Source organism: Vicugna pacos, chromosome 22 (assembly GCF_048564905.1).
Source record: "Vicugna pacos chromosome 22, VicPac4, whole genome shotgun sequence".
Classification (NCBI taxonomy): domain Eukaryota; kingdom Metazoa; phylum Chordata; class Mammalia; order Artiodactyla; family Camelidae; genus Vicugna; species Vicugna pacos.
In genome coordinates, this window is record NC_133008.1 from 23,578,753 (window position 1) to 23,603,923 (window position 25,171).

Below are 25,171 nucleotides of genomic sequence, written 5' to 3' on the forward strand. Positions count from 1 at the left end.
TGCACAACAATGTGAATGTACTTAACACTTTATGGAACTGCACATTTAAGCACGGTTAAGGTGGCCAACTTTATGTAATGTGCAGTCTACCACAATTAGAGTTTAAAAAGTGAGGCTATGAGAGGCAGTCAATATTTGGAAGAGAAAGATTAATCTGTCCGGTAAATATCTTGGCGCTGAAAGATCTGACAGCATCTTCCTAGACAAGTGGAACCAGAAGGACTGGTACCACTATACTAAATGCCACACAGCCGCCACACTCTCCTCCAACAGATAGCATCCTCTCCAAGGACACAGCCTAATGAGTCATCCATTCAGAGCATTCTGTTTGAAATACAACGTCTGTCCTTCAAGCCCTGGAATGCCTTCTCATGGCCTGGCGACCTACAAATTAGAAAAACAAACAAACAAACCCCAAAAAACCTTTCTAATCTACATGCAAAACAAATGTTAAAGCCATAGTAAACAAAAGACTTCAGTAGGGGTGTGGGAAACACACAAAAGTCACTGAACTTAGCAGTGAAAACATTTAGTTAGGCAGGCATTGGGAAGACTCCTGCCTCACTGTAAGTTCTTTGTCAATTGTCCTCCAAGGCTCTTGGCTCTGCCCTCTGGGAGGCTTCTCACTGGCTTCTGTTCCCCATCACTATTTCTGAAGTGTTCTCATTTCATTTTGTGCTGGTATGATTTTGAGGACCTCATGGTACAACCTTGGGGCATTGTTTTATATGCCAGATAGTCATGGTCTTTTGCAGGCCAAGCTCATCCTCTGTGTCCCAGGGGTCATTAATCAGAGGAAAGGACTTTGATGATCTCTTCCCTTTTTGACATTTTCAGATCCTATGCTTTCTCTAAAACACCTAACTATGAGGATTGATGAGGATATGAAGGTCTGGTAAGTTTGCTGTTTCCCAAAATGTGAAGATCTTAATGGTAATGTTTTCTGCATGTGGCATGAAAGAAACCTTTGAATTATACAGGCAGAAATTTATTCCCTTTCCCAATTATCTTTCGAGGCTGCTGATTCCTTCAAGGAAAAATTTCACTTTGGTGCTACTGTATCTTTAAAAAAATTATTTATTTACCTAGCAGTGAGTATGTATACTTGTCTATATACACACATGTATGAAATTACATAATTTTATTTTTAAAGCATCATACAGTAGATTTAAAAAACTGAAGTATAGTTGATTTACAATATATTGTGTTAGTTTAAGGTATACAACAAAGTGATTCAGTTTTTACATATATATATATATATTTTCTGATTCTTTTCCATCAAAGGTTATTACAAGATATTGAATACAGTTCCCTGTGCCATAGAGTAAATCCTTGTTGTTCATCTATTTTATATACAGTAGTGTGTATCTATTAATCGCATGCTGCCAATTTATCTTCCCCTTTGGTAGCCATACATTTGTTTTCTATGTCGGTGAGTCTGTGTCTGTTTTGTAAATAAGTTCATTTGTAACTATTATTAGTTACAAAACTAATTTATAAAAAATTATTATTATTTTTTAGATTCCACATAAAAGTGATATCATATAATATTTGTCCCTCTCTGTTTGTCTTTCTTCACTCAATATGATAATCTCTAGGTTCATCTATGTTGCTGCAAATGGCAATATTTCATTTTTTCCATACTCAACTGCATATATATATATATATATATCACATCTTCTTTATCCAGTCATCTGTTGATGGACACTTATGTTGTTTCCATGGCTTGGCTATTGTAAATAGTGTAAAGTAGATTTTTTTGTCTATAGTTCAATGAATTTTAATTCATGCCACCATAATCACAATCTGAGAACAGAACAGCTCCATCCCCCTAAAAAACTCCCTGTGCTACCTGCCCCCTTTATAGTCACATTTTCCCTATCACCTGGCAACCATTGATCTGTCCTCCCTCACCATGGTTTTGTCACTGGGAGGCTATCATATCAATGGAATCATATACTATGTAAACTTTTGAAATTGGCTTTCACTCAGCATAATTTTTTTTGAGCTTGTGGATAGAGAATACTTTCCTCCCAAGTTTTATTGAGATATAACTGATGCATGACATTGTGTAAGTTTAAGGTATACAACATAATGACTTATTATTTGTATTTATTGTGAAATGATCACCACAATACATTCAGTTGACATTCACCACTTCATTTAGTTATAAATTGTTTTTCTTGAGAGAACTTTTAAGATCTACTCTCTTAGCAGCTTTCAAATACACAATGTAGTATTGTTAACTGTAGTCACCATGTTGTACAGTATTACATCCCCAGGACTTATTCATAACTAGAAGTTTGTACTTTTTGACTACTTTCACCCATTTCCCTCACCCCTGCCTCTGGCAACCACTAATTGTTCTCTGAGTATAATTATTTTGAGTTTCACCCAAGTTATTGTGTTGCCACATTGTGTCCTTTTATTGCTGAGCAGGGTTCTATGGTATGAACAGTTTAACTGTTTACCTATTGAGGGACATTTTGGTTTCTCCAGTTTTTGGCTATTACCTATAAAGCCCCAGTGAACAATCATGTGCAGGTTTCGAGTAACTTCCATTATTCAAAGTCCTCTCTGGTTTTCCAACTCACTTAGGATAAAATCCAACTAAGTGTGGGGGGACCTGGGTGGGCCCAACACTACACCCTGTGATAGGCATGGGGGAGCCAGGTGGTTGAAGCGTAGTACCCATTGTTAAGGTGCTCCCAGTCTGGAGGCCCAGGCAGCACTGCTTGGGTTCATATTCTGCCTCTACCTCTTACAAAGCTGTGCAACCTTGGGCAAGTTCCTTAACCTCTCTGTGTTTCAGTTTCTTCATCCATAACATGGAAATATTGATAACACATTTCCTTTACAGGGCTCTTGTGAGGATTAAATGAGTTAACATCTCAAAAGGGCATAGAACAGCCCCTTGCACATAGTAAGTGCTTGACATCAGGTAATAGTCACTATCTCACTATTGGCTCTGGGTGTTTATATGGGCCTAAAAGTCCCTTCTAGGAAGTTGGCATTTTACCCTGTTAATTATTGGTGGGGAGAGTGGGGTTGAGGTGGTAGGTGGTAGTGGGGAGAGGGACCAGTTTGGAAATTGTTGGAAAAATCCAGAACAGCTCTCACAGAGTGGCAGGTATGAGTGGGTTCAAGAGGGAATAGGAGGAGGGCTCACGGAGACAGCAAGTATAGATAACTCATTGGAGAAATTTTGCTAAAAAGAGTAGCAAATGGACAGTAACAGGCGGAGAACGTGGGGTCAACGAAGGTTTTTTTGTTTTAATTTTTTTTTTTTAAAGCGGGTGAAATGAAAACCTAGGAATGATTCAACAGGAAATAAAATTAGCGATGGGGTGGAATCCTCGGAGGGAAATCCCAGAAGTTGACAAGGGATGGTAGCCGGTGTAGAAGTGGCAGGATTTGTCTTGGAGGGAAGCAGGGCGTTTGGTACCAGATTACTTCCCCTTTACTGATGGGGAGATCATTTTCCAGGTATCAGAGAGCTGTAATGTGGTGGAACACAGGCTGAAACCAGGGACCACTCAAAGCGTTCATTCCCCAGCACTGGGAGCAGGGAAAATTCCAAGGGTGCTGGAAGCCCGCAAAGCCTAAGGGGGTGGGGGCAACAGCCGAGGCGGGCCTACGAGAGAGAGGGCGGGGCCTCTACCTTTGCAGAGGTGAAGGGGCTTGTGTGCAAGGCGGCCGGGCTTGGACGGCCCGGAATCTGCAGACCTGCAACGTGGGACCAACGAAAAGCCGCGGAAGGCGGATCCGCGAGGGTCCCGGCTACTGGAAGAGCCGAGGGGCGTGGCCTCCTGTAAAGAAGGGTGTGAAGGCTGCAGTGCTAGCCAATGAGAAGAGAGGGGAGGGGGGCCTGTGCAAGAGGCGGCCAGTAGAGACAGTGCTCTTATAGGAGGTGCTGGATTCCTGGCGCTTGGCTACGGCTCGGCGCACGCGCGTCGGGCCCGGACTGCGGGGCGCCGGTGATCCAAGTGGGCAAAAGGGGCAAGGCCACAGGTTCCAGGCCCCGCCCCTTCAGGCCGTGCGGCCAGTCACGTGACACGAAGAGCGCCGAATTCCTCCGGAGTCAGCGCCATTTCCTGTAGGTGAATGTTGAAGTACCCCGGGGGTCGGAGAAGCATCCTAATGCGACTTGACATCGACTCGCGGCCCGCGGTCGGGGGTCAGGCCTGGGCTCGGGCGGTCGCGACGGGGCGGTTCCTGGCTTGAAGGAGAGGGTCGCGCGTGCTAACTTGGGGGCGTGGCCTCGGGTCTTCTGGTGACGTAGGCGTGGGGTGGGCTCACTCCGAGGGCTGAGATTCCGATCTTTGATGTAAAAGAGAGGCGGGACTTTCCGCCGATCCATTGAGAAGCAGGTAAGTGGGAAAATAACTATTCTGAGGCATTGTCGCCGCCTTGACCTTTGGTAGCCCAGTTTAGTTGGTCGTGGTGACATAAAGGGGGGCGTCCTGGCGTTGCAAGAAGCGTGGCCTGGTCCCCGAGAGGCGTGGCCTAGCCCGGAGCCTAAACGTGTAAGGGGCGTGGCCCAGGATCCAGGCTGAGAGAGGGGGGCGTGCCCTTCTCTGGATAAAATTGTCGCTCCCAGGTCTTGGCACTACCCTTTCTCCCTTAGGTGCTGTCTCATGGAGACTTCCACGGCCGCCTCCCCTGCAGGGGGCTTCTTCCCCTCTTTCCTGCTCCTGGCCTTCGGGACGCTAATGGCCGCTCTGCTGGGCGCCGCGCACCACCTGGGGCTCTTCTATCAGCTGATGCACAAGGTGCGGGGGAATACAGGGCCGGGGGCAGCCAAAGGAGTGGATGTCCAGAGTTCTTACCAGCCAACCCGTTTTTGCAGGCAGGGAAAGTGAGGCCGAACTAATCCACGGTCCTGTCGCTATTGTGCTTACAGGGCCCTGGACTTTGCCTCTAGGAAGAGATAGCGGGGAAGGTACAGCTGCTTGGGCACTCGACATCCCGCCCACCCCCTTCCTGAGGGGCCCCGAGCCCTTTTCACAGAGCAGTGCTCACTAACACTGTGAGGTCAGAGTGCCGAAGGCAGGCACCAGAGAATGTGGCCATGACAGTTTTGTGACAGTTGCTGTCTGCTGAGCTGAACGCTTTAGGGATTTTCCCCCATGTACCCAACACGTCCCTGAATAGATGCTCTTGTTTCTGTCTTCGCTTTCCACAAGAGGAAACAGGCTTAGAGAGGTCGTGTGGTAGCTTGCTTTCGGTGACCCGTTTGGGGAAGAGCTGACCCCACAAACCTAGCTCTGAACTACTTACCCAGACTTCCTCTTTAGTCTTTCCTTGCCTCGCCTGGAGCAACCTCGACCCCTTCCCCTCTTCCTCTTCTAACCGGAAGTAAGGCTGCCACTAGCCTTGAGGACTCGTGGAGATTTAAGGCAAAGGCCTCGGGTGTGCAGGGCTATGCAGAAGCTGGGGCTGGGAGGCCCAGCACTGTCGGTAATAGCAGGCTGCTTCTGTGCCGGGCACATGGCAGCTGGCAGTTGGGCAGCTGGGCCTGGCCCAGTGAGTGGGAAGGAGTCTGGTAGACTGGAGCCCACAGTCACGTTACAAGACCCAGATACTGGAGGGCATGCCGCCTGGAGTCCCAGCAGATGGCCCCGGCCAAACTCCCCTGGGTTCTGTGGATCCATCTTCCCTTACGTCTCTCCCTGATTGCTCCACCATCCCCTAGGCAGGCAGTGTGACAGGGTGCAGTGCTTTAAGAGCATTGCTTCTATGGGACTTTGAATCTTGCTCAGGCGAGTCTTGGTCTCCGGAGCTGTAAAAGGATATGCTAAGAAGATCTGGTAAGATAACGTGTCCTGCTCTGGGCATGGTGTATAGTATTATACGTGCCTAATCAACTCTGAGCTTCCCCTGACCTTCGCCCCTGTGCCTGCCTGCCTTCCTGGAGGAGAGGCACCGTCCCTCTCCCCGCCTGCCCTAGTCCTCTTGCCTTGGTCCTTGACAGTGTTGCTCCTCCCCCTCTTTGGGCCCAGGTGGACAAAGCAAGCATCCGGCATGGCGGGGAGAATGTGGCAGCCGTGCTCAGGGCCCATGGTGTGCGGTTCGTTTTCACGCTGGTCGGCGGGCACATTTCCCCACTGCTGGTGGCCTGTGAGAAGCTGGGCATCCGCGTGGTGGACACCCGCCATGAAGTCACAGCTGTCTTTGCTGCGGATGCTGTGGCCCGCCTGACTGGTGAGTGCGGAGTGGAGAGGGCTAGGGGCTGGTCAGACTGGGATGTCTTTGAGGGGCAGGAGTTTTTTGTGGTGGCCAGGAGGGTGGGCACAGCTGTGACAGGGTTTGTGTTCTAGGGACAGTGGGCGTGGCAGCAGTGACGGCAGGTCCCGGCCTCACCAACACAGTGACGGCAGTGAAGAATGCCCAGATGGCCCAGTCCCCAGTGCTGCTTCTGGGTGGGGCTGCCAGCACCCTGCTGCAGGTGCCCTATCCTTGTGAGGGGGGGGGTGGTGGCGGCAGGGGCCCCAGGGAGCCTGGAATTTACGTGTTGACTCCCTGGACTCCTGCCTCCATCAGAACCGGGGTGCGCTCCAGGCTATCGATCAGATGTCCCTGTTCCGGCCACTCTGCAAGTTTTGTGCTTCTGTGCGGAGGGTGCGGGATATCATCCCAACCCTGAGGGCTGCGATGGCTGCTGCTCAGTCAGGCACCCCAGGTAGGTGGCAGGGCAGGGGCTGGGCAGCGGTCAGGCCTCGGGCCTGGGAGCCAGGAGGCACAGCAGGCTCAGTGTTCTCCGTGTCCATGCAGGCCCAGTGTTTGTGGAACTGCCTATTGATGTGCTGTACCCATACTTCATGGTTCAGAAGGAGATGGTGCCAGCCAAGCCACCCAAGGGCCTCATAGGTCGAGGGGTCTCCTGGTAAGTAGCTCCTTACCTCCCCTGCCCTCCCTATCGCCTGGCTTCTCCTGAAACCTCCTACCAGCACCTATTCCTCCTTTGACTTATTCATTGATCCGCACATCAATTAAGAAGAACCAGCCACAGAAGAGCATTCCAGATAGAGGGAATAGCATATGCAAAGGTCCTGAGGCAGGAATGAACTTGGTGGATAGGGAAAGCACAGTGGCCCATGTAGCAGCAGCAGGTGAGCAAAGGGGAGAGGGGCAAGGGCTGAGCTCAGAGCAGCCAGCAGGGGGCCACTGGGTGGACCTGGGGCTTGGTTTTTAATTTGCGATCCATTGAGGAGCATTACAGGGCCTTAAGCATTGGCATCGGATACTGTGCTTAAGGTTTTTATTATATTCTGTCCGGCTATTGCTGGAGAGTGGATTTCTGGGTCGGTGGGAGCTGGGAAGCCAGGGAGGAGATGTGGCGGTCACTGGGCTGAGAAGGGATGGTGGCCTGGGATCTGGGCAGAAGCTGTGAGTGGTGAGTGGCCAGGATCTCAGAGAGAGCAGAGCAGTGGGGCTGGCCTGGGACAAGCTCCATGGTTTTCCTGGAAGAGCTTCAGATTTCAAGTGGGGGCTTTGTAATATAGAAAATTGTTCCAGGTAGTGGCATGGCCTGAGCAGAGGTATGTGAAAGGGATCTGTTTTTGGTCACCACTGAGGTGAACCTGGCTGAAACAGGGCACATGAAGGAGAATCAGTTCTCCTCCTGCTTCCCCTCTGTCCCTCCCCTTTGCTTGTCGTCACCCCTCTGCCTTCCACTTGCAAATATTTAATGAGTGCCACTAAGTTCTAGGTACCAGCATAGGTGTGAACAGGACAGACAGGTCCCTGCACCCTGGGGCATGTGAGAAGTGCTTTGAGAGCCAGCTCAAGAAATAACCAGTTTACTCACGTGTCTTTTATGGCAACCCTTTGAGTTAATAAGGCTCAGAGGTATTATGCCTATTTCATAGATTGGGTAACTGAGATCCAGGTGCTGAATGACTTGCATGAAGTTGTCCAGCTTGTTAATGGCAGACTAGGATTCAGCCTGGAGGAGGCTTCAAGGCTTTATCCACAGAGCTGTGTTCCAGTGAGGGACATGAAAGTCCAGAGAGATGGGTTCAAATCACAGGACTGCCACTAACTAGCTGTGATAACCTTGAAGTGATGATTCAACTTCTTTTTTTTCCCCCCTCTTCCAATTTTATTGAGCTGAAATGGACATACTGTGTGAGTGTGAAGGGTACAGCACAATGATCTGACTTCCAGGTATTGTGATTAAACCCTTCTCAACCCGAGCTTCCTTATCTGTAAAATGCATCAACGTTGCCCACTTTTCTCTCTAGACTAAGATTCTGCGAAGAATGAAATGAGATCATTTTGATAGTAGAACGTAGATGGTGAAGTAGAAAAGAACTAATGATTATTATCTTAAATAAGAACAGGGCTGTGTCCAGAGTCACATCAAGAGTAAGGCAAGGTGTCTCCCAGCCCTCCGCCAACATGATTAGGGAACCAGAAATAGAGGGGGGGGATTCAGGAGTCCTGAACACATAGGAAGTGGTCACCGACCATATCAGGTAGGCTGAATTTTGAAGCAGTTTTGTCCTGTGGCTGTGACAGCCTTTTTGCTCCTTGGCCTCCCTGACTCCACCCCTCAACCTCCTCCACTTCTCCTCCTCCTCTCTTTGGGCCGTCCCATCTCTGCTCCCTGCCCGGCTGCCTCATGCCTCGCCATTACTTTCCATGTGAGGGTTCCCTATGCCTTTTAGCCTTGGCCTCTTCTCATTTTCTGCAGTCTTTACTCCTCCTCAGAAGAGAAATAGAGGCTTCAGGCTCTGCCTAGTTCCAGCCAGCGCCCACACTTGCATATTTTTGGCTGCGTTGGGTTTCCTCGAGGGCATAGGTGAGCCAGATTTAATCTGTGTGTCTCCAGGGCCCTGCACAGGGCCTCAAGGAAAGTCAGGACCCTGTGACCGAGTGAGAAAGATGTCAGAGGCTGGAGAAAGGCAAGAGGATGGACGATGTTACCAATTCCCATCAATTGAGTATTTTGCAAGGTGCTTTGTGTCCTGAGTGGATAGATCACTGAACTGTGGGGGAGATGTTCTCATTTACATTTTATAGAGGAGGAAGCTCAGAAAGGTTAAGTCACTTGTGCAAAGTCACACAGGAAGCAGCAGAGCCAGGGCTCAAGCCCACCTCTGTCTGACCTCTCGCCCCTGGCCCGGATCCTGGTGCTCCATGCCGGTGTCACTTGTTTCTGAGGGACTGTGTCCAGTTGGGGTGGTCACCAGAAGCTTCTGAGGGGAAACAGGCCACTGGACACTCAGCCGGAGTCTAGCTGTCCCTGGGCCGTTGCTCATCCACCTCTGCTCCTGTCCTACTGCCCTCCGGATCTCTTTCCTGGCCCTTCTCCTTCAGCTTCTGGAACCCTGCTAATTACTCTTGGTAACTGCATCTTCTCTCCCCTTTGTAGGTACTTAGAGAATCACCTGGCCAACCTCTTTGCAGGAGCCTGGGAGCCTCAGCCTGAGGGGCCCCTGCCACTGGACATCCCCCAGGCTTCCCCCCAGCAGGTGAATTGCCTCTCTTCCCTGGCCAGGGACCCCACCTGCAGAATGACTTCTTCCTGAGTCACTACTGGGGCTGTGATCTTGGGGCTGATGGTGACTCCGGGTCAGCTATTTGAACCCCACGTTTTGCTCCAGGTTCAGCACTGTGTAGAGATCTTGAGCCGGGCCAAAAGGCCCCTTATGCTGCTCGGGAGCCAGGCCGTGCTGCCCCCGACGCCTGCAGACAAACTTCGGTGAGAAGCCCCTGCCTTGCCCTTACTGTCAGATCTGTGGTCCCCTGTTGCCCTGGGATGGGGGGCAGGCCCTTTGCCACACTCACCTCTGTTCTGCTTTGACCCCTAGGGCTGCTGTGGAGACCCTGGGCGTTCCCTGCTTCCTGGGGGGGATGGCTCGGGGGCTGCTGGGTCGCAACCACCCCCTTCACATCTGGCAGAACCGCAGCGCCGCCCTGAAGAAGGCAGATGTCATTGTCCTAGCAGGTGGGCCTCATCCTACCCACCCCGTCCCTTCCCTCCCTCTAGGCATGTCCCTGTGTAACCCTGCCCCTCCTAGTGGGGTCCCGGCGGGCACCCCAGCCTCATAATCGTCCACCCTCTTATCTCTCACCCCACCCCCTCCCGGACCTGAAATCCAGGTAAACTCTCAGGCTACACTTGTGTGCTGTCACCCAGCTTTGCACAAAGGAGGATGCACAGGTCGTGGGTGCCTGCAGCCCTTTAGGGACCGCATTTGTCCGTGTTACACAGCAGTGACACAGCATGTCCACCTACAGTGTATATGTTTTTACATAAAGTGCTCTGAATCCTGCCAGACATGCCATAGTTGTATCAGTTAGCTACTGCTCTGTAACATCCAGTCCTAAACTCAGTGGCTTAAAATGCACTTACTGTTCCTCAAGAACCTCCTGTGGGAGTTAGGGGGTCGTTTTTCTCATTTTGGTGGTGCTCATTCCTGAGTCTGCAGTCAGGAGGCAGGAAGGCGGCTGGGCTGACCCAGGCTCTGGACACTTGGGGGTTGTCTGGCTGTATGCTGGGCTAGCGTGGCCTCTGCTGGGTAAGTGAATCCTCTCACTCTTCCCTACCTCCTCCTCTGTATTTCTCATCATCCAGCAGGCTAGCTTGGGCTTGTTCACTTTGGTGGATGATGAGAAACTTGGAGGGCTGGGGAAGCAAGGTTATTTGAGAGAGAGAGAGAGGGAGAGGAAGCTGCAAGGCTCCTTGAAGCCTGGTCTCAGGAACGCATGCCATCACTTCTGAGACATCCTGTTGGCCAAAGCACGTCCTGAGACCTGCCGAGGATCAAGGGGTTGGGAGCTGCAAAACCTCATTGCTGGTGACACTGGTACACAGAGACCTTTCTGCATTCAGTCTACCACGGTGCATTAAGTAAGGTGGTGGGCACTCCCCAGGATGCTGGCCTTTCATCCACTGAGACCTCACCCCCTGTCCACTACCGCAGGAATGGTGTGTGACTTCCGCCTGTCCTATGGCCGTGTCTTCAGCCGCAGCAGCAAAATCATCGTTGTCAACCGTAACCGGAAGGAGATGTTGATCAACTCGGACATGTTCTGGAAGCCCCAGGAGGCTGTGCAGGGTGAGTCCCTAACAGCCCCCACACATAACGAGCGCTTCCTGGTCCCTCTCCACCTGGCCTGAGCTGCAGCAGGGGGCACACAGTTGGCCAGAGACATGTATTTGGCTCTCAGACTGATGGGTGCTTCTATGTGAACAAGTCGTAGGGTGTGCACCAGAGGGAAGGCCGGGGATGTGCATGTGTGCGCTGCCTCTAGAGCCTGCCCTGAGGGCTCTCTGTTGTCCTGTCACGGCCCCTCCTCCCCTGTGCAGTCCCCTCCCATGACCTTTCCATGCCCTGCTTTGCCCAGTGTTCTGAGGATGCTGACTCTATCCTACAGGGTAGGCGACAAGGGAACTCGGCCAAGCAGAGAAGTGGCACCGTTGTGCATTCATGTTCGGCAAGGTCCCCTGTAGCAACTGGTGGGCAGCAAGTTGGAGGGGGCCGGGTGGAGGCAGGGGGCTCTTAGGTGCAGGACAGAAACGACGAGGGCTGGAGTGGGGATGGACAGGGACGAGAAACTCAACTTCTCTGATCCTCTGTGTGACCATGCCTGAAATGGAGATGGTGAAAAATACGTCACCACTGGCTTGTTTATTTGTTCACTCTGTAAGCACTCTGCCTGCCTGCACTTAGAGACGTGCTTGGAGGTTGGAGGTGTTTTCAGTGACATGTTTCAGAGACACAATTGACAGGACTACGTCTTCTGGGGTGTGAGGGGAAGGCAGGAAATGAAGCTGGTGTGAGTTTCTAACCTGCTTTGTGCTCCCTAAACCTCGCTTCCTCGGCCTCGCTCTCCCTGTCCCCCTGGTTGCCCTAACCTGATTCTGGTGGGCTCCGGGGTGTGTTTTCACCTGTTCTGCCCTAGGAGCTCCCCTGGCCTGCCTTCTTGCCTCAGATGCCGCCATTGGCTGCCTGTTGCCTTTGGGCCTCTGCTGCTGGAAGGGCAGGAGGAGGCCACCTCCCTGCAGCTGTGCCCTCTTCCTTCCCCAGGAGACGTGGGCTCCTTCGTGGTCAAGCTGGTGCAGGGCCTTCAGGGCCAGACATGGGCCTCAGACTGGGCAGAGGAGCTTCGGCAGGCTGACCACCAGAAGAAGCAGACCTTTCGGTACGGGCTGGCTGGAGCGGGCTTGGGGGGTCGTGGGTTCCCAGCAGGCCGTGCTGCTGGCTCCGCTGATCTGTGCTGCTCCGTCACAGGGAAAAGGCGTTGATGCCCGTGGCCCAGCACCTTAACCCAGTGCGGGTGCTGCAGCTGGTGGAGGAGACTCTGCCCGACAATTCAGTTCTGGTGGTCGATGGTGGGGACTTCGTGGGCACTGCCGCCCACCTGGTGCAGCCCCGTGGCCCCCTGCGCTGGCTTGATCCTGGTAAGGAAGGGCCTATGCCTGGGGCAGCTTGCACCATCCTCGGCCCCTTCATACCCATCTGCTCTTGGTTCTCCTAGGGGCCTTCGGGACTCTGGGGGTTGGTGCAGGATTTGCACTTGGGGCCAAACTATGTCGGCCGGATGCTGAGGTGAGTCCGAGTGCACTGGGGGCAGGAGGCTTGCTGCTTTCCAGGCTGTGAGCCACCCCAACCATCCTTGGTACCTCCTCAGGTCTGGTGCCTCTTTGGGGATGGAGCCTTTGGCTACAGCCTCATCGAATTTGACACCTTCGTCAGACACAAGGTGACTGGGCTGACCCAAGGGAAGCTCAGAGCCTGGGGTTCTGGGAGATGTCATCAGGGGTGAGGTGGGCTGGGAAGGGAGCTGTTTATCTGGCAGAGGTCCTGTCCCTGTCTTTGTCCTATGGCTGGCCAAGCCTTGGGACTGAAGGCAGCGGCCTGGCCTCATCCTCTCCCTGCAGATCCCAGTGATCGCCTTGATAGGGAATGATGCTGGCTGGACTCAGATTTCTCGGGAGCAAGTGCCCTCTCTGGGCAGCAATGTGGCCTGTGGCTTGGCTTACACTGGTGAGGGGCCTGGGAAGGATGGGGAGGTGGAAGCTGTTTCAGGCCTGGCTGAGGGTCAGTTCCTCTCCTGGGCAGGCTGTTTGGTGGGTGGGGTTCTGCCACCAACTGACTTGACCTCCCCTTTTAGATTATCACAAGGCAGCCATGGGACTGGGGGCCCAGGGCTTGCTGCTTTCACGAGAGAGTGAGGATCAGGTGATCAAGGTGTTGCGTGATGCCCAGCAGCAGTGCCGAGATGGCCACTCGGTTGTTGTCAACATCCTCATCGGGAGGACGGACTTCCGAGATGGCTCCATTGCCGTGTAGGGTCTTGTGGGTCAGTGCCCTTGGCTCCCTTCCCACCGCTGGACTGTGCCTAGCTGGTTTGGAGTCTCATCCTTGCCTGCCCTGGGCCTATCCCATGAGGCCCAGTGACTCTACAATCCTCCCTGATGACAGGGAGGGACTAATGGAGGTCAGAGCTCAGGGAGGCTCCCTGGCAGCACTGGAGAGCCCTTGGGCCTTTTTCTGTGGGCCCAACTGTGCTCTCTCCCCTTCTCTCTCACACACTGAATAAAACACCTCTGGTCTATGTGAGCCCAAGTACTCATCCCAGAACCTGTGCATATTGATTTATTGTCCACAAAGATGGAAGTGAGGGAAAGGAGGGGGAGACAGGAGGGGACCCTACTCTCCCACTGAACTCTGGGGCCCACTGAGGCACCATTATTGGGGATTTCAGGGTGCCTGGGCACACGAACTCTTTCCCCCACTCTGTGGTCTCTGAAAGAGCCCCACATGCCCGCTCTAGACATGTCCATGCACACTAATCCTCACACACATACACACACGCACGGAGGCAATAAATATGTTCCGTACCAAAGTGCCCCCAGCCTGACACTTCAGGTGGGGTCCCTCCAAAAGGGAGGTCTTATAAGTGCTCAGTTTCTTCAGGAATGGGGAAGAAGAGTTGGGAAGGGAGAGGGCCAGACACTGCTATCTCCATTTGCTGGTTTGAGGCAATCATGGGGTTTTCCCTGGAAAAGAGGGTAGGGAAACCAGCTGTTTGCCTATAAGCCCCAGGCTGCCCCTATCCAGCAACAGCCCAGGTTAGGGGCTTCCCCCCACCTTGCCTCAAACAGCACCTCATGGTAAGTCTTTGGGTCCACAGAAGGAGAAGCAGAGTGCATTGCTCAAAGCTAATACTGATTTGGTTGGCAGCAGCAAGGGGACTGACTGGGGGCGTGTCTCCCCATCCCTGGGTGATGCTCACAGTAACTGGTGTTTCCCTGGCCATGGGGAGTCAAGAGAGGCCAGCCCTGCAAGTAGGGTAACTGCCTTTGGCAGCCAGGGGAGAAGCCCTTGGTACTCGGGAAAGATGGCCACAAAACCTGGTCCCTAAAATTCAGTCCCTGGCCTTCGCAAACAGTGCCCAAATACTGAGCACTGGAAAGGAGGAATGATTCTCAGCAACGGGTTGGCTAGTCGCTAGGCAGCTCCCCAGGAACCAGGAGCTAGGCCTGAGCTACAGGTCTGGTTCCCCTAGGTCGTTAGGGCACCTCCTTGGCAACCAGGAGCCCGGCCTTAATAATCGGGGTCCGGCCCCGCCCGGCTCAGAGGCATACGTTGATCTGCTTGGAGAGCTCTCTCTCCAGGTCCAGGATGAGGGCATCGAAGTCTTTGAGGTTCAGGTGCGGGTTGAAGGGAGCATCGAAGTCGTCTTCGAAGTCTGTGGCGCCCGTCGGCTCGCCAACCTCTTCATCCTCTTCACTGTCGCTGCCCGTCACGTGGTCGTAGTCTGGCCCGGGCAGGAAGTCCCGCCCACAGGGGAGGAAGTCCCGCCCGCAAACGCTCCAGTCACCGGCGTACCGGTTACTTGGCGGGCTCTCGGGGCCGCCTCGGCCTCGGGGCCGAGTCACTACTTCAGGGTTGGCTAGCGGCAAGTGCAGCGGCGGCTGTCGTTTGGGCCGCAGATACGGGGCCAGCTCCCGAGCCTCTGGGGGCCTGCGGGGATCTGCAGAGAGAGAGAGAGAGAGAGAGAGAGGGAGGGCTTGGATGATGTCACGCCCAGCGGCGGCAACCAGACCTCTGATTGGCTGCTTAGGTAACCAGGCCTCTGATTGGCCTGTCGAAAGGCAAGGCCTTCGACCGGATCAGGATTTCACTGGTTGAGCTAGAATTGGTTGCTGCGGCAACCAGGTACCGGATTATTCTGACGAGGGGTCGTGGCTTTCCTGAAAGCCGAAACTCTGATTGGCCGGTCGAGAAAGCACCTTCGTGGCGGCCTGGCCCGGATTGGTGGCGCGGGGTAGGGGTGGGCTCACCTGGCCAGGCTTGCAGCAGGTAGTGCAGCACTTCGATGTGGCGCTTGAAGTCCACTGCATTGGAGAGGCCAGGGCCAGAGCTGCGGATGCGGGGCCTGGCGGGGGCCTGGCGCGCCGGCAACAGCACGGGACCGAAGCACACCGCCAAGTTCTGCGGGTTCATGCGGTTGTGAGCATGGAAGGAGGAGACAAGGCGCAGGTGGTCCAGGAGAAGAGTCAGTGTAGCCTGAGAGGAGAGGGTTGGGTGGGCATAAGGGAGTCAAAGTTGGTTCCCTGTCGCACCTGAGGGAGACTAAGGCGGTTCAGAATTGGGAAACTGAGGTTCAAAGTCTCATAGCTGAGAGATGACCCAGATAAGACTTAACCATTAGGTATTCGTATTATGATCCCATTTTGCTGAAGGAGAGACCGAGGCCAAAGGTAATTTAGCTTTGACATGGCAGAACTTGGGCTTGAATACACTCCTCTGTGTGTTAGGCAGGGCTGGTATTAATCCCATTTTACAGATGAGGATATTAAGGCACAGAGAAGGTTGGGACTTGTCCAGGATCCCACAGCCAGGAACCTCGCTCATGGTAGGTTGACAGACTTGTGTTCAGAGTCTGTACTTTTGATACACCCTGCCTGTGAAACCTTAGGTAACTCACTCAACTGCTCTGGACCTGGGCTTTCATGTCCATAAAGTGGGGATACTAACAGCACCTATTTTCTAGGGTTGTGATGATGCCACATATTCATGGCCATCACTGGCCCAGGCATGGGTGAAGTACTCTGCTGATGTCAGCCCACTCCTTGTCCCGCCTGCTCCCACCTGCTCCCACCAGGCCCAACTCACCCTCTCCACATCTGGCAGGCAGTTGAGGAGCCCACGGGTGGCCTCAGTGCTGGAGGGATCCCTACTTGGGGGCCCTCGGGCCATGGCCTCCAGCACCACCTGATAGAGGGGCTGGGTGATGAGCGGGGTAGGCAACTCCCGAAGATAATCCTTGAGGATGCCTGTGGACACAGGGCCCACTCTGGTCAGAGCACCCATGGTTTCTGAGGCTGGAGGTTCAGCTGGGGCTGGGAGGGGAGGAAAGGGGAGGAGGATAGGTAGGTGGAGGAAGGTGAAAACAAGACTAGACAGAAGGGGTGATGTCCCAGAGGGACCACAGGAATTGCTTTGAGGTGAAGGTTGAATGGGGAGCAGGCAGGAGAGAGAAGGGGCATGCTGACCAGTGATGACATTGATATCGGGGTACAGGTCCTCAGAGAGGCAGACAGCTGCGCTGTCCCGCTCAAAGGCATCTCGAAGCTCTTTCTTCACGGCTGCTGAGCCACACAGACGGTACAGCCCCACCACCTGGAGGTAGGAGTAGAGAGGGCATGTCTTGCCAGGGCCACAGACTGATCAGGGCCCTATAGGGTGGGGGCCAGAGGTCTGTGCCAGGGTGGCAATGGGCTGAGAGCTGTAGCTTCACTGGCTGCCTTCCTGCTTCCTGACACTTGTCATGGGGAACTCACCTGGCAGCCTGGACAACCTGGCCCTGTAAACCCTCCGGATCACTTGTCCTGGCACTCAGTTCCTTTGGATCACGAAACTCTGACTCCTTTTCTACTTGTCACCTCCTTTGGAAAGCCTTCTCTGACTACCCTAACCAGCAGGCCAGGTCCTGTTTTAAGCTCTCCCAGCTTCTTCACTCTTGTCTCAGCCAGTTTTACCTTTGTGATTTATTGGAGTCATGTCTTTTTCCCCATCAGACTCTGAGCTCTGGAAGGTCTGGGATCCTCTGTTACTAAATGATCAGATGACCTACAGGTTCTGGGCTAGGTGCTAGGGTCTGAGGGGGTGCCTCCTGCCCTTGTCTAGGCTAGCAGTGGAGCTAGGAGTTCCTCAGGTTGGGATAGGGGAAAGCCTGGCCTCTGTACCCTGGGTGTTCTGGTGAGTGGTTCTGATGTCTGGGGGCTATCTAGGGTGGGGTGAGGGGCTTACCCGCAGCCCTCGGCGCTCGATCTGCCCAACACACTTCTGGATGATGAGGGGCACCTGGCCTGGAGACTGCTCCCGCTCCACCAGCAGTGGTAGGGGCAGCCCGAAGACACGGGGCTCAGCAGTGCCTGGTGCTTCCTGTTGCTCTGACAGGGTCAGCTTGGCATACAGCAGCCCTTGGGGCTCCAGGCGCACGGCCAGCTGCTGGGCCTGGCACCCTGAAGGCAAGGGGGCCTCCTGAGCTGGGTCCGCCCCCACAGGCTCCTGTGCCCTGGCTTGCTACTCCAAGCCACACCCCCACCCTGGGCTTAGTACCCTGGCCACTCTGGTGAAAGGTGGAAGCCCTGAGCTGAATCCTGTGCCCCACCCCTCCTCCCCTGTAGCCATGCTTCCTACCTCGGAAAACCGTGGGCAGCAGCACGGTGCCCTGGGCACAGGGCCGGTGACGCCGAACACCCGGGTCCCAAGCCAGCACTAGGGCCCGCAGCAGCCGGGCAGCCTCGAGTTCCAGGTGGAAGGTGTGGTCCAGCCGCAGGAAGTCTGGTCCCCCACGCAGCGGCCCCGTTCGGGCCCGGGCCACCCCGTCCACCTGCAGCAGGCAGCAGAGGTCTCGAGGAGTGGCCCCGGGTGCCGGCCGCAGCCCCCCCAGCCCGTACAGGTGCAGGCTGAGGCGGCCCCAGAGTGCAGCCGGGGGCGTCCGGGCCGATGGGCCCACCTCATAGGGGCGGAAGGCGGTAGGTGATGGGGGCCCCGCTGGACGCTCAGGCGAGTCGCCATCACTGAGGTAACCGGCCCTGGGGCCCGGGGCGCCCTCAGCCACTGCCGCCCGCCCCGGGGTCCCCACGCTGCTGTCCAGGTGGTAACGGCTGATGACCGAGCCTGCAGGGACGGCCCGCTCGCGCTCTCGGCCCGCCCTGGTGCCCCGCAGACTCAGGCGGCGCCGCAGCTCGGGCAACTTCTTCATCTTCATTGAGAGGCGCCTGGCCGGGCCGGGGGACTTGGTGCGGGAAGCTTTGGTCGGGGGACTGGCAGGGGCTGTGCCTGTGGGGAGAGCAGGTCTCAGGGTCCAGAAATCTGGGCTTCGGATGGGGATGAGGCTTGCAGTCATCTTGGGGCGCCTAAGAGTGAGGCTTGTGCTCACCTGGGGAATCCAGGCCCTCTGGCTCCGCTGAGCCTGGCTGTGGCCCAGGGAGCTCAGGTGCTGGGAGCCTGGGGTCCTCCTCAGGGATGGGGTTGTACCAGATCTCACCGGCAGGCTCCCCACTGCCAGGTGCCCCAGGTCCCAGAGCAGTTTCATCTGGTGGCTTGGCCCCTCCAAGCACCCATCGGCGGCTGCTGGGCTCCAGGCTCTGCAGGTAGGCACCCCGAGCAGGGCTCCGAGATGTCTCAGGGCTGGGGGGCCTCTCTGCTCCAGCCTGGGGTCCTTCCGGGGCTTGGGGCTCTGGCTCTGGAGGGCTGGGTTCTGGGCACTGGGCTGGACGGCCTGGCAGAGAGCAAGGGGAGTGAGAGCCAGCCTCCCACTTCCCCCAGAGCCCAGGGATCATCCTCCTGCAGGGGCTGGGGCTGGGGGGCACTCAGCACTGACACTCCATACCTTCATTTGGAATGAGTGGCTGCAGTCCAGCCAGCAATCTGTTACCAGCTTAGAGCCCCCTTCACCCCCTCCCCCGCCCTGTTGTTCCAAACAGGACTCTGCCTCAGCCTTCCAGCCTCAGAGGTCCAGTGGGGTTTCTCTGGTCCTGGGCCCTGCATTCCCCACGCCTCTCATTAACTCTGGTGTGGAGCCCTTCCCCTGTCCCTTCTCACTAGGTAGCTTTGTGCAAGTCACTTTCCATCTCTGAGCCTCAGTGTCCTGTGAAATGGGGGGATTTGAGGTCTTCCCCCAAGGAGGCTTCAGGGAGCTCCGCGAGGGGAGCACCTCCTAGGCACTCAGATCTTGGTCAAGCACGTAGCCCACAGTGGACGATGGCTAGCTTGCTTGGAAGACAAGAGCAGGCATGACAGTGAGTGCAGAGTCTTCCCTTACCTGTGACACGTCACCCCCCCCACCTCCCTGCCAACCTTCCAAACTCTGCCCCCATCCTGGACTGTGCCCTGTTCTTCAGGCCAGATTCCCATGGTCAATGCCTTGGGGCCTAGCCCCGCCTCGCAACCCCCATCCTCCTCTCCCTGACATCCTGGGCTGTTTCCTGTGTGTGTTTGTGCGTGGGCACCCCGGTCCCTTCTCTCGGCTCTGGGAACCTTGGGAATCTGGGAAGGGCTTGGGGGAGGTCTGATCCATGGAGTCCTCTGCCCTCCCTCCTTTAACTCCTTCCTTTCCTGGACTTCCTGTTCCACGCAGCTCGCATTTCTTTAAGGTCTGGTCTTTCCTGCCTGCCGAATCCCTCCACTGATCACCTCAGATTTCCACTCCCCAGGACTCTCTCGCAGGAGTCTCACTTAATAATATAGTCCTATGAGCTGTTAAGTCACTTCACTGGCACTGTGTAAATTATCCAACTGCTCCATGCCTCAGTTTCCCCATCTGTATGACGGGAACAGTTTCCTGGGGCTGCCTCAGGTGGGTGCAGAGGCAGTCACTGGTTAATAGGTGAGAGGAGGTGGGGGCTGGCCACCGTGATTGATGCACCGCATCTCTCCCTCCCCTGCAGGACTACGCCCCCCATCTCCCATCCCAGGTCTCTAGGGCTCGGAGTGTCCCCTGCCTGGCCTGACTAAGCCCCAGTTTCTCGGCCTCCCGGCTCCTCCTCCCCTCTACTCTCCAGGCGCTGTGTCTCGGCCCCATTTCCTGTCAGGGGCGAGGCCCCCTCCCGGGCCTCCCAAGGAGCGCGCAGCGCTGGCATCCCTGGCCGGGCGCACATAACGGTCCGCGCCCCCTCTCCCCCTAGCCCGCTACTTCCAGGACCCCTGCCTGCCCCGGCCCCCAACCCCGGCCCGCAGGGGGGTCCACGGGTCTTTCCCTGTCCCCTCAGCGGTCTCTCCTTGGGGCTCCGGGATCCCCTCCCAGGCCGGGCGGGGTGCGGCGCCCCTTTTTCCCCACCTCCCGGCTCACCGCGCTCCTTCGCGTCTGACTTTTTCCGGGGAAGTTTCTCCCGGCCTCGAAGGCGGGAGAAGGTTTTCCTGAGCAGCGGCTCGGCCATGCTGGGGCCCGGGCCGGGCGGAGTGCGCGCCCCGGGCTCCAGCCGCGCCGCCCCCCGCCCTCCCCGCCCTCCCCGCCCCGCCCGGGCCTCCCCGCCCGCCCCCCGCCCCGCGCCAGCAGGAAGCGCATTCCGGGAATGCTTGGCCCAAACTTTTTTTTTTTCTCCCTTCCCGCGGCCTGAGCGAGCGATGCTGGGAGATGTAGTCAGTTGTCTGGGCCCGGACGGGAAGGAATGGGGGCTCTGTGCTGCCTTCCTGGGCTCCAACTCTGAATATCTTGGCTTAGTCCCGGGCCCTAGTCTCTCCTCTTACCCACCTTCCGTTGATGATCTCAAACAGCAAGTTCTCTTGGGTTTACCTACAAAATGCACCTTGCACATGTCCCTTCTCTTTCTCCCACTTCTCCAGCCTGGTGCAAACCCTGGCATCACTCGTTTTGATGACACCCCCTCTTGCTTAGTTTCCTGGATGCCACTCTGGTACTTCCTTCCTCCACCCAGTTCTCTACCCCCACCTCCCTAGTTCCAGCTGCTGCTGCTGTTTAACAAACCATCCCAAAACTTAGTGGTGTAAAACAGCCATTTCATGATGCTCACTGACGCTGTGGGTCAGACATTTGGGCAGAGCAGAGCTGACATTGATTGTCTCTACTCCTCAGCTGAAAAGACTTCGAGGGTTAGGGGTGACTCTACAAAGGAGGGGCCGGAATCATCTGGAAGCATCTTCACGTACAAGTCTTGCAATTGATTGTTGGGTGTGGGCTGGGAACTCCGTAGGGGCTGTGGACCAGGGCATCTACACAGGCCTCTCCGTGTGAATTGGGTTTCCTCCTAGCAGGTCAGTAGTCAGGGTAGCTGGGCTTCTTACACAGCCACCTAAGGCTTCACAAATGAGCAAGGCAGAAGCTCCATTACCTTTCCTGACCCAGCTTTGAGTGTCACACTGTGTTACTTCTGGCACCAGATTCAAGGGGAGGGGACATAGACCCACCTCTCTCAGTTAGCCATGTGGCAAGATGACCTTGTGCAAGAGAATGTGGGAGGGAAGATATTATTGTTGGCTATCGGGGAAAAGTTAACCCACCTCACTTCTATATTCCATTCTCCATACAGTGCCCAAAGTGGACTTAAAGCCCTGAAATCAGATCATGGCACAGCCCTGCTGAACAGTCTTCCCATGACTGCTCACCCCACCTAAAATAAAATCCAGATTCCCACAAATGAAACCCAGTCCCAACAAGACTTCTAGCCTCATCTCCTTTGTTGTCCCCATCGCTCATGGTGGCCTCCTCTCTGGTTCTCCTTCACATCAAACTCCTCCTTCCCCAGGCCCTTTGCACATGCAGTTTCTTCTTCCTGTGGAGCCCTGGTTCTTCTGAAGCTGCCTCTTTCTCATCCTTTAGGTCCAAAGGCACTTCCTTGGGAGGCTTTCCCTGACCACCTACCACTATGCAGTCATTATTACATCACTGCTTCATTGCTTCTAACACTTGCCACAAACTTGAACTTTATAGTTCCAGTGCTTTATTCTAGATTATCTGTCCCCTTGTCCAGACTGGGGCTGCACCAGGTAATGCTTGTCTCTTATTCACTGCTGAATGTTCAGGTGGGAGATCAGTGCCAGGTGATGGAGGCCTGGACCAAGGAGGTTGTGTGTGTTTGGTTATAATATGTCTTGGTGCAGATTTCTGTATTTATCCTACTTGGAGTTCATTGAGCTTCTTGGATGTGTAGATTCATGTCTTTCATCAACGTTTAGAAATTTGGGGGCCATTATTTCTTCAACTATTCTTTCTGCCCCTTTCTCTTCTCTTCTTCTGGGATTCCCAATTTGCGTATGTTGATATGCTTGATGGTGTTCCACAGGTCTCTTAGGCTCTGTTAACATCTATTTCTTGGTTGTGTGTGTTTGGAAGGAGTCAGGTTTAGAGAGAGTTGGGTTGCACACCATCAGATTCCTGTCCAGATGCCTTTGAGGCAACTTCTGACAGTAAGGAGAGAGATCATGAGTCAAGACAACACCTCTTCACAAGCCCAGGTGTGGGGCTGTAGGACTAAGGTACCCTGAGAAGAACTGAAGGCCAATTTGAGGGTGAGAGCAGCCCTTAGCCTCACCCATATCACATCAAGTGATTAAAGAACACTCACAGGTCACATCAATATTTGTTATGATGATGATGATTTTTGGTTAAATCCAGGGCTTCTGTACTTTTCCTGTTGCATTTATTTGGCTACATCTAGCTTATTTAATTCACAGTTGGGTATGATTCTTTCTCAGCAATCAGAAATTCTTGATATGAGAACAAATGATCTACAAACTGTATATAATAAATGATTATGAATGCTAAATTTCACACTGTGTGAAGTTTATAAATTATTCATCTAGATTTTGCTAGTTGCTGTTCGGATTTTGGAGCGTGTGTGTTTGTGTGTTTTCTTTTTTCCAAATGTTCATATCATTGGCTAATGTGCTATGCTTATGGTACCTGTTGGATAAATCAGCCCCCAGCAGATACAGGGATTTGTTGAAATGCAGGCAGAGGGGGCAGGGCAGGTCTCAGTGGAGCTTGCTTGACACCTCTGTGGCAGACAATGGGAGTTGGTGGATAAGTACTCTAGCTTCATCACCCCTCATGTGGGATGACTGAGGTGTGTGTTCCACAGTGACTCCCAGAAGTCCCTGTGGGACTGAGCTCCAGCTGCTTACAGTGGGAACTTGCATATCAATACACTCTTTTGTGATTTCCTTCCCTTTGCTATCTCACTTCACCTCCCTTTCAGCATTTCCTAGATCACTTTCCAACTAAACTACTTGCCTTTGAATCCTTATTTCAGGATCAGCATCTGAGAGACACCAATGAAGTCATCCTCTTTAGGCTTTGTTTTCCTCATCCATCCAAAGGGAAGAATCACTTCCCCTGTTATCAAGGTTAGGGGGGTAGGAGGTCATGGGAATGGGGCATGTGTCTGTGGGCTATGTCCCCTATCTGCCATCTCTCTGGGATCCTCAGTTCCCGGGAAATGAAAGATGGAGCAGGTTATGGGGAGCAGGCCCCCAGTTTCCTCCACCTCCTGTTGTCCTTCCAGTTGTCCTCATGTTGGAGGCCCACCTGCATGTGGCATCTTCCAGGATGAGGCAGGTGCTGCAGCCTGTGAAGGACTCTCTGGCTGGGAGTCAGTCCTCAGAAGTGTCAGGGAAGAGGTGGCTGCCCAGAGATGTCCGCTGGGGCAGTATTGAGGAGCTGGAGGGACAGAAAGTGCTTGAGTTACCAGGAGGTAGCTTGCTGAGGCAGTATGTGTCACCTGGGAGGCAGTCATTGAGGCAACATATCTTGGCCAGAGCCTCCTAGTACCCCTTGGAAAAGCCATGCCAGGCAGCTGAGGAGCTGAAGTGAGGTGTAGTGGGGCACCCTGAGACCCGTGCAATAGTCTCTTTTTATTAGCTGCAGGTCTGCTGGGCTCTCCTGCTGGCCACGCCCTTGCAGAAGCCCTGGGACACATTCAGCACTGGGCCACTTGCAGCCATTCGAAGAGCTGCCCTAGTGCTAACTTGCAGGGCCTGGGAGTGCTGGTGTGGCCACCAGGGTCTCATAGATACTGGCTGTCCCAGAGCAAGGGGAGTCAGCCTGGATAGGGGTGGCTGGTCAGGTGTGGGCAAGAGGCCAGTCAGCTGGGGATAAGAGACCCCATGTCATTCTGTAGCTCTTTCCTCCTCTCTCCCAAGTTTCTGGGCCCTCCTGCATATTCCAAAGAGTAATTTGGCCCTTGGTTGGCTCCTGGGAGGTAACCTTTAAGCCTTTGGAATATCCTACCTGATCAGAACCTCTTTGTATACCTGGGGGCCATGCCAGATAGTTTATGAACAGTGTAGTTTATAGTGGGGGCCTTGGGCCACATTATATCAGTTTAACCCCTGAAGGGGCCAGAGACCAAGTAACTAGGGTGAGCCACATAGGCAGTCAGCCCTGTCTATGTGGCTCTTATGGGCTGGGTTGTGTGCCCCTCCCAGTTTGTATGCTGAAGTCCTAACCCTCCATTACCTTAGAGTGTGACTGCATTTAAACACGTGATTAAATTTTAAAAATGAAGTCTTTCATCTAATCCAATGTGACTGGTGTCCTATGAAGAAGGGAAATTTGGACACAGACATGTGTGCACACAGAGAGAAGATGATGTGAAGAGACAGGGAGAAGACAGCCATCTGCAAGCCAAGGAGAGCGGTCTCAGAAGAAACCAACCATGTGGAAGCCTTAATCTTGATGTTCCAGCCTCCAGAACTGTGTGAAAATGGATTTCTGTTGTTTAAGCCCCCCAGTCTGTGATAGTTTGTTATGGCAGCCATGGGAAACTCATGCAGTGGCCAACCCCGAGTTGAAACCCTGGGTACCAAGACTCAAGGGAGCGTCCATGGTTGGTAGCACACCATGTGTGTTGTCACCCATCATTGCTGGGAGAATTAAGCGCTGTCCACTTGACATCACAGGGAAGGGAAAACTGGAGGCGAGCCAGGTATCTCCTGGACCCTGCCCACGTACATTTTACCTTTGCTAATTTTAATCTGTATCCTTTCCCTGTAGTAAGTCACGAATATAACAGCTTTGCTGAGTTCTGTGAGTCCTTCTAGTGAATCATGGAACCTGAGGGTGGCTGTGGGGGACTTCCCATTACATGGATCCACAGAGATAGAAGTGATTACCCAAATCCCTGGCAAATGTACATTTTCAAATAGGAGCTCCCTTTCTGGGACCTCAAGCTCCAGCC

At 54.1% G+C, this 25,171-nt stretch overlaps 2 protein-coding genes across 3 annotated transcripts; one reads left to right on the forward strand and one right to left on the reverse strand.

The window, feature by feature from the left end:
- The first annotated feature begins 3,945 nt into the window (after positions 1 to 3,945).
- On the forward strand, positions 3,946 to 13,590 carry ILVBL (ilvB acetolactate synthase like). 2 transcript variants are annotated; one of them, XM_015251246.3, is made up of 16 exons: positions 3,946 to 4,096; positions 4,628 to 4,772; positions 6,003 to 6,204; positions 6,321 to 6,448; positions 6,544 to 6,682; positions 6,775 to 6,886; positions 9,380 to 9,479; positions 9,612 to 9,709; positions 9,819 to 9,955; positions 10,935 to 11,069; positions 12,042 to 12,156; positions 12,246 to 12,415; positions 12,493 to 12,563; positions 12,646 to 12,717; positions 12,896 to 13,001; positions 13,129 to 13,590. In XM_015251246.3, exons 2-16 carry the CDS (start codon positions 4,638 to 4,640, stop codon positions 13,305 to 13,307), a joined length of 1,899 nt encoding a protein of 632 aa, XP_015106732.2. In that variant the 5' UTR covers positions 3,946 to 4,096; positions 4,628 to 4,637; the 3' UTR covers positions 13,308 to 13,590. The 2 variants fall into 2 exon arrangements, with proteins under 2 accessions (XP_015106732.2, XP_072803597.1); XM_072947496.1 differs by having other exon boundaries at positions 4,076 to 4,177.
- Positions 13,591 to 13,597: 7 nt separating this feature from the next.
- SYDE1 (synapse defective Rho GTPase homolog 1) lies at positions 13,598 to 20,466 on the reverse strand. Its single transcript, XM_072947495.1, has 8 exons — positions 20,326 to 20,466; positions 18,415 to 18,756; positions 17,670 to 18,314; positions 17,277 to 17,491; positions 16,520 to 16,646; positions 16,140 to 16,300; positions 15,305 to 15,530; positions 13,598 to 14,994 (listed from the first exon to the last, which is right to left on the reverse strand). Exons 1-8 carry the CDS (start codon positions 20,411 to 20,413, stop codon positions 14,594 to 14,596), a joined length of 2,205 nt encoding a protein of 734 aa, XP_072803596.1. The 5' UTR covers positions 20,414 to 20,466; the 3' UTR covers positions 13,598 to 14,593.
- Positions 20,467 to 25,171: the final 4,705 nt, after the last annotated feature.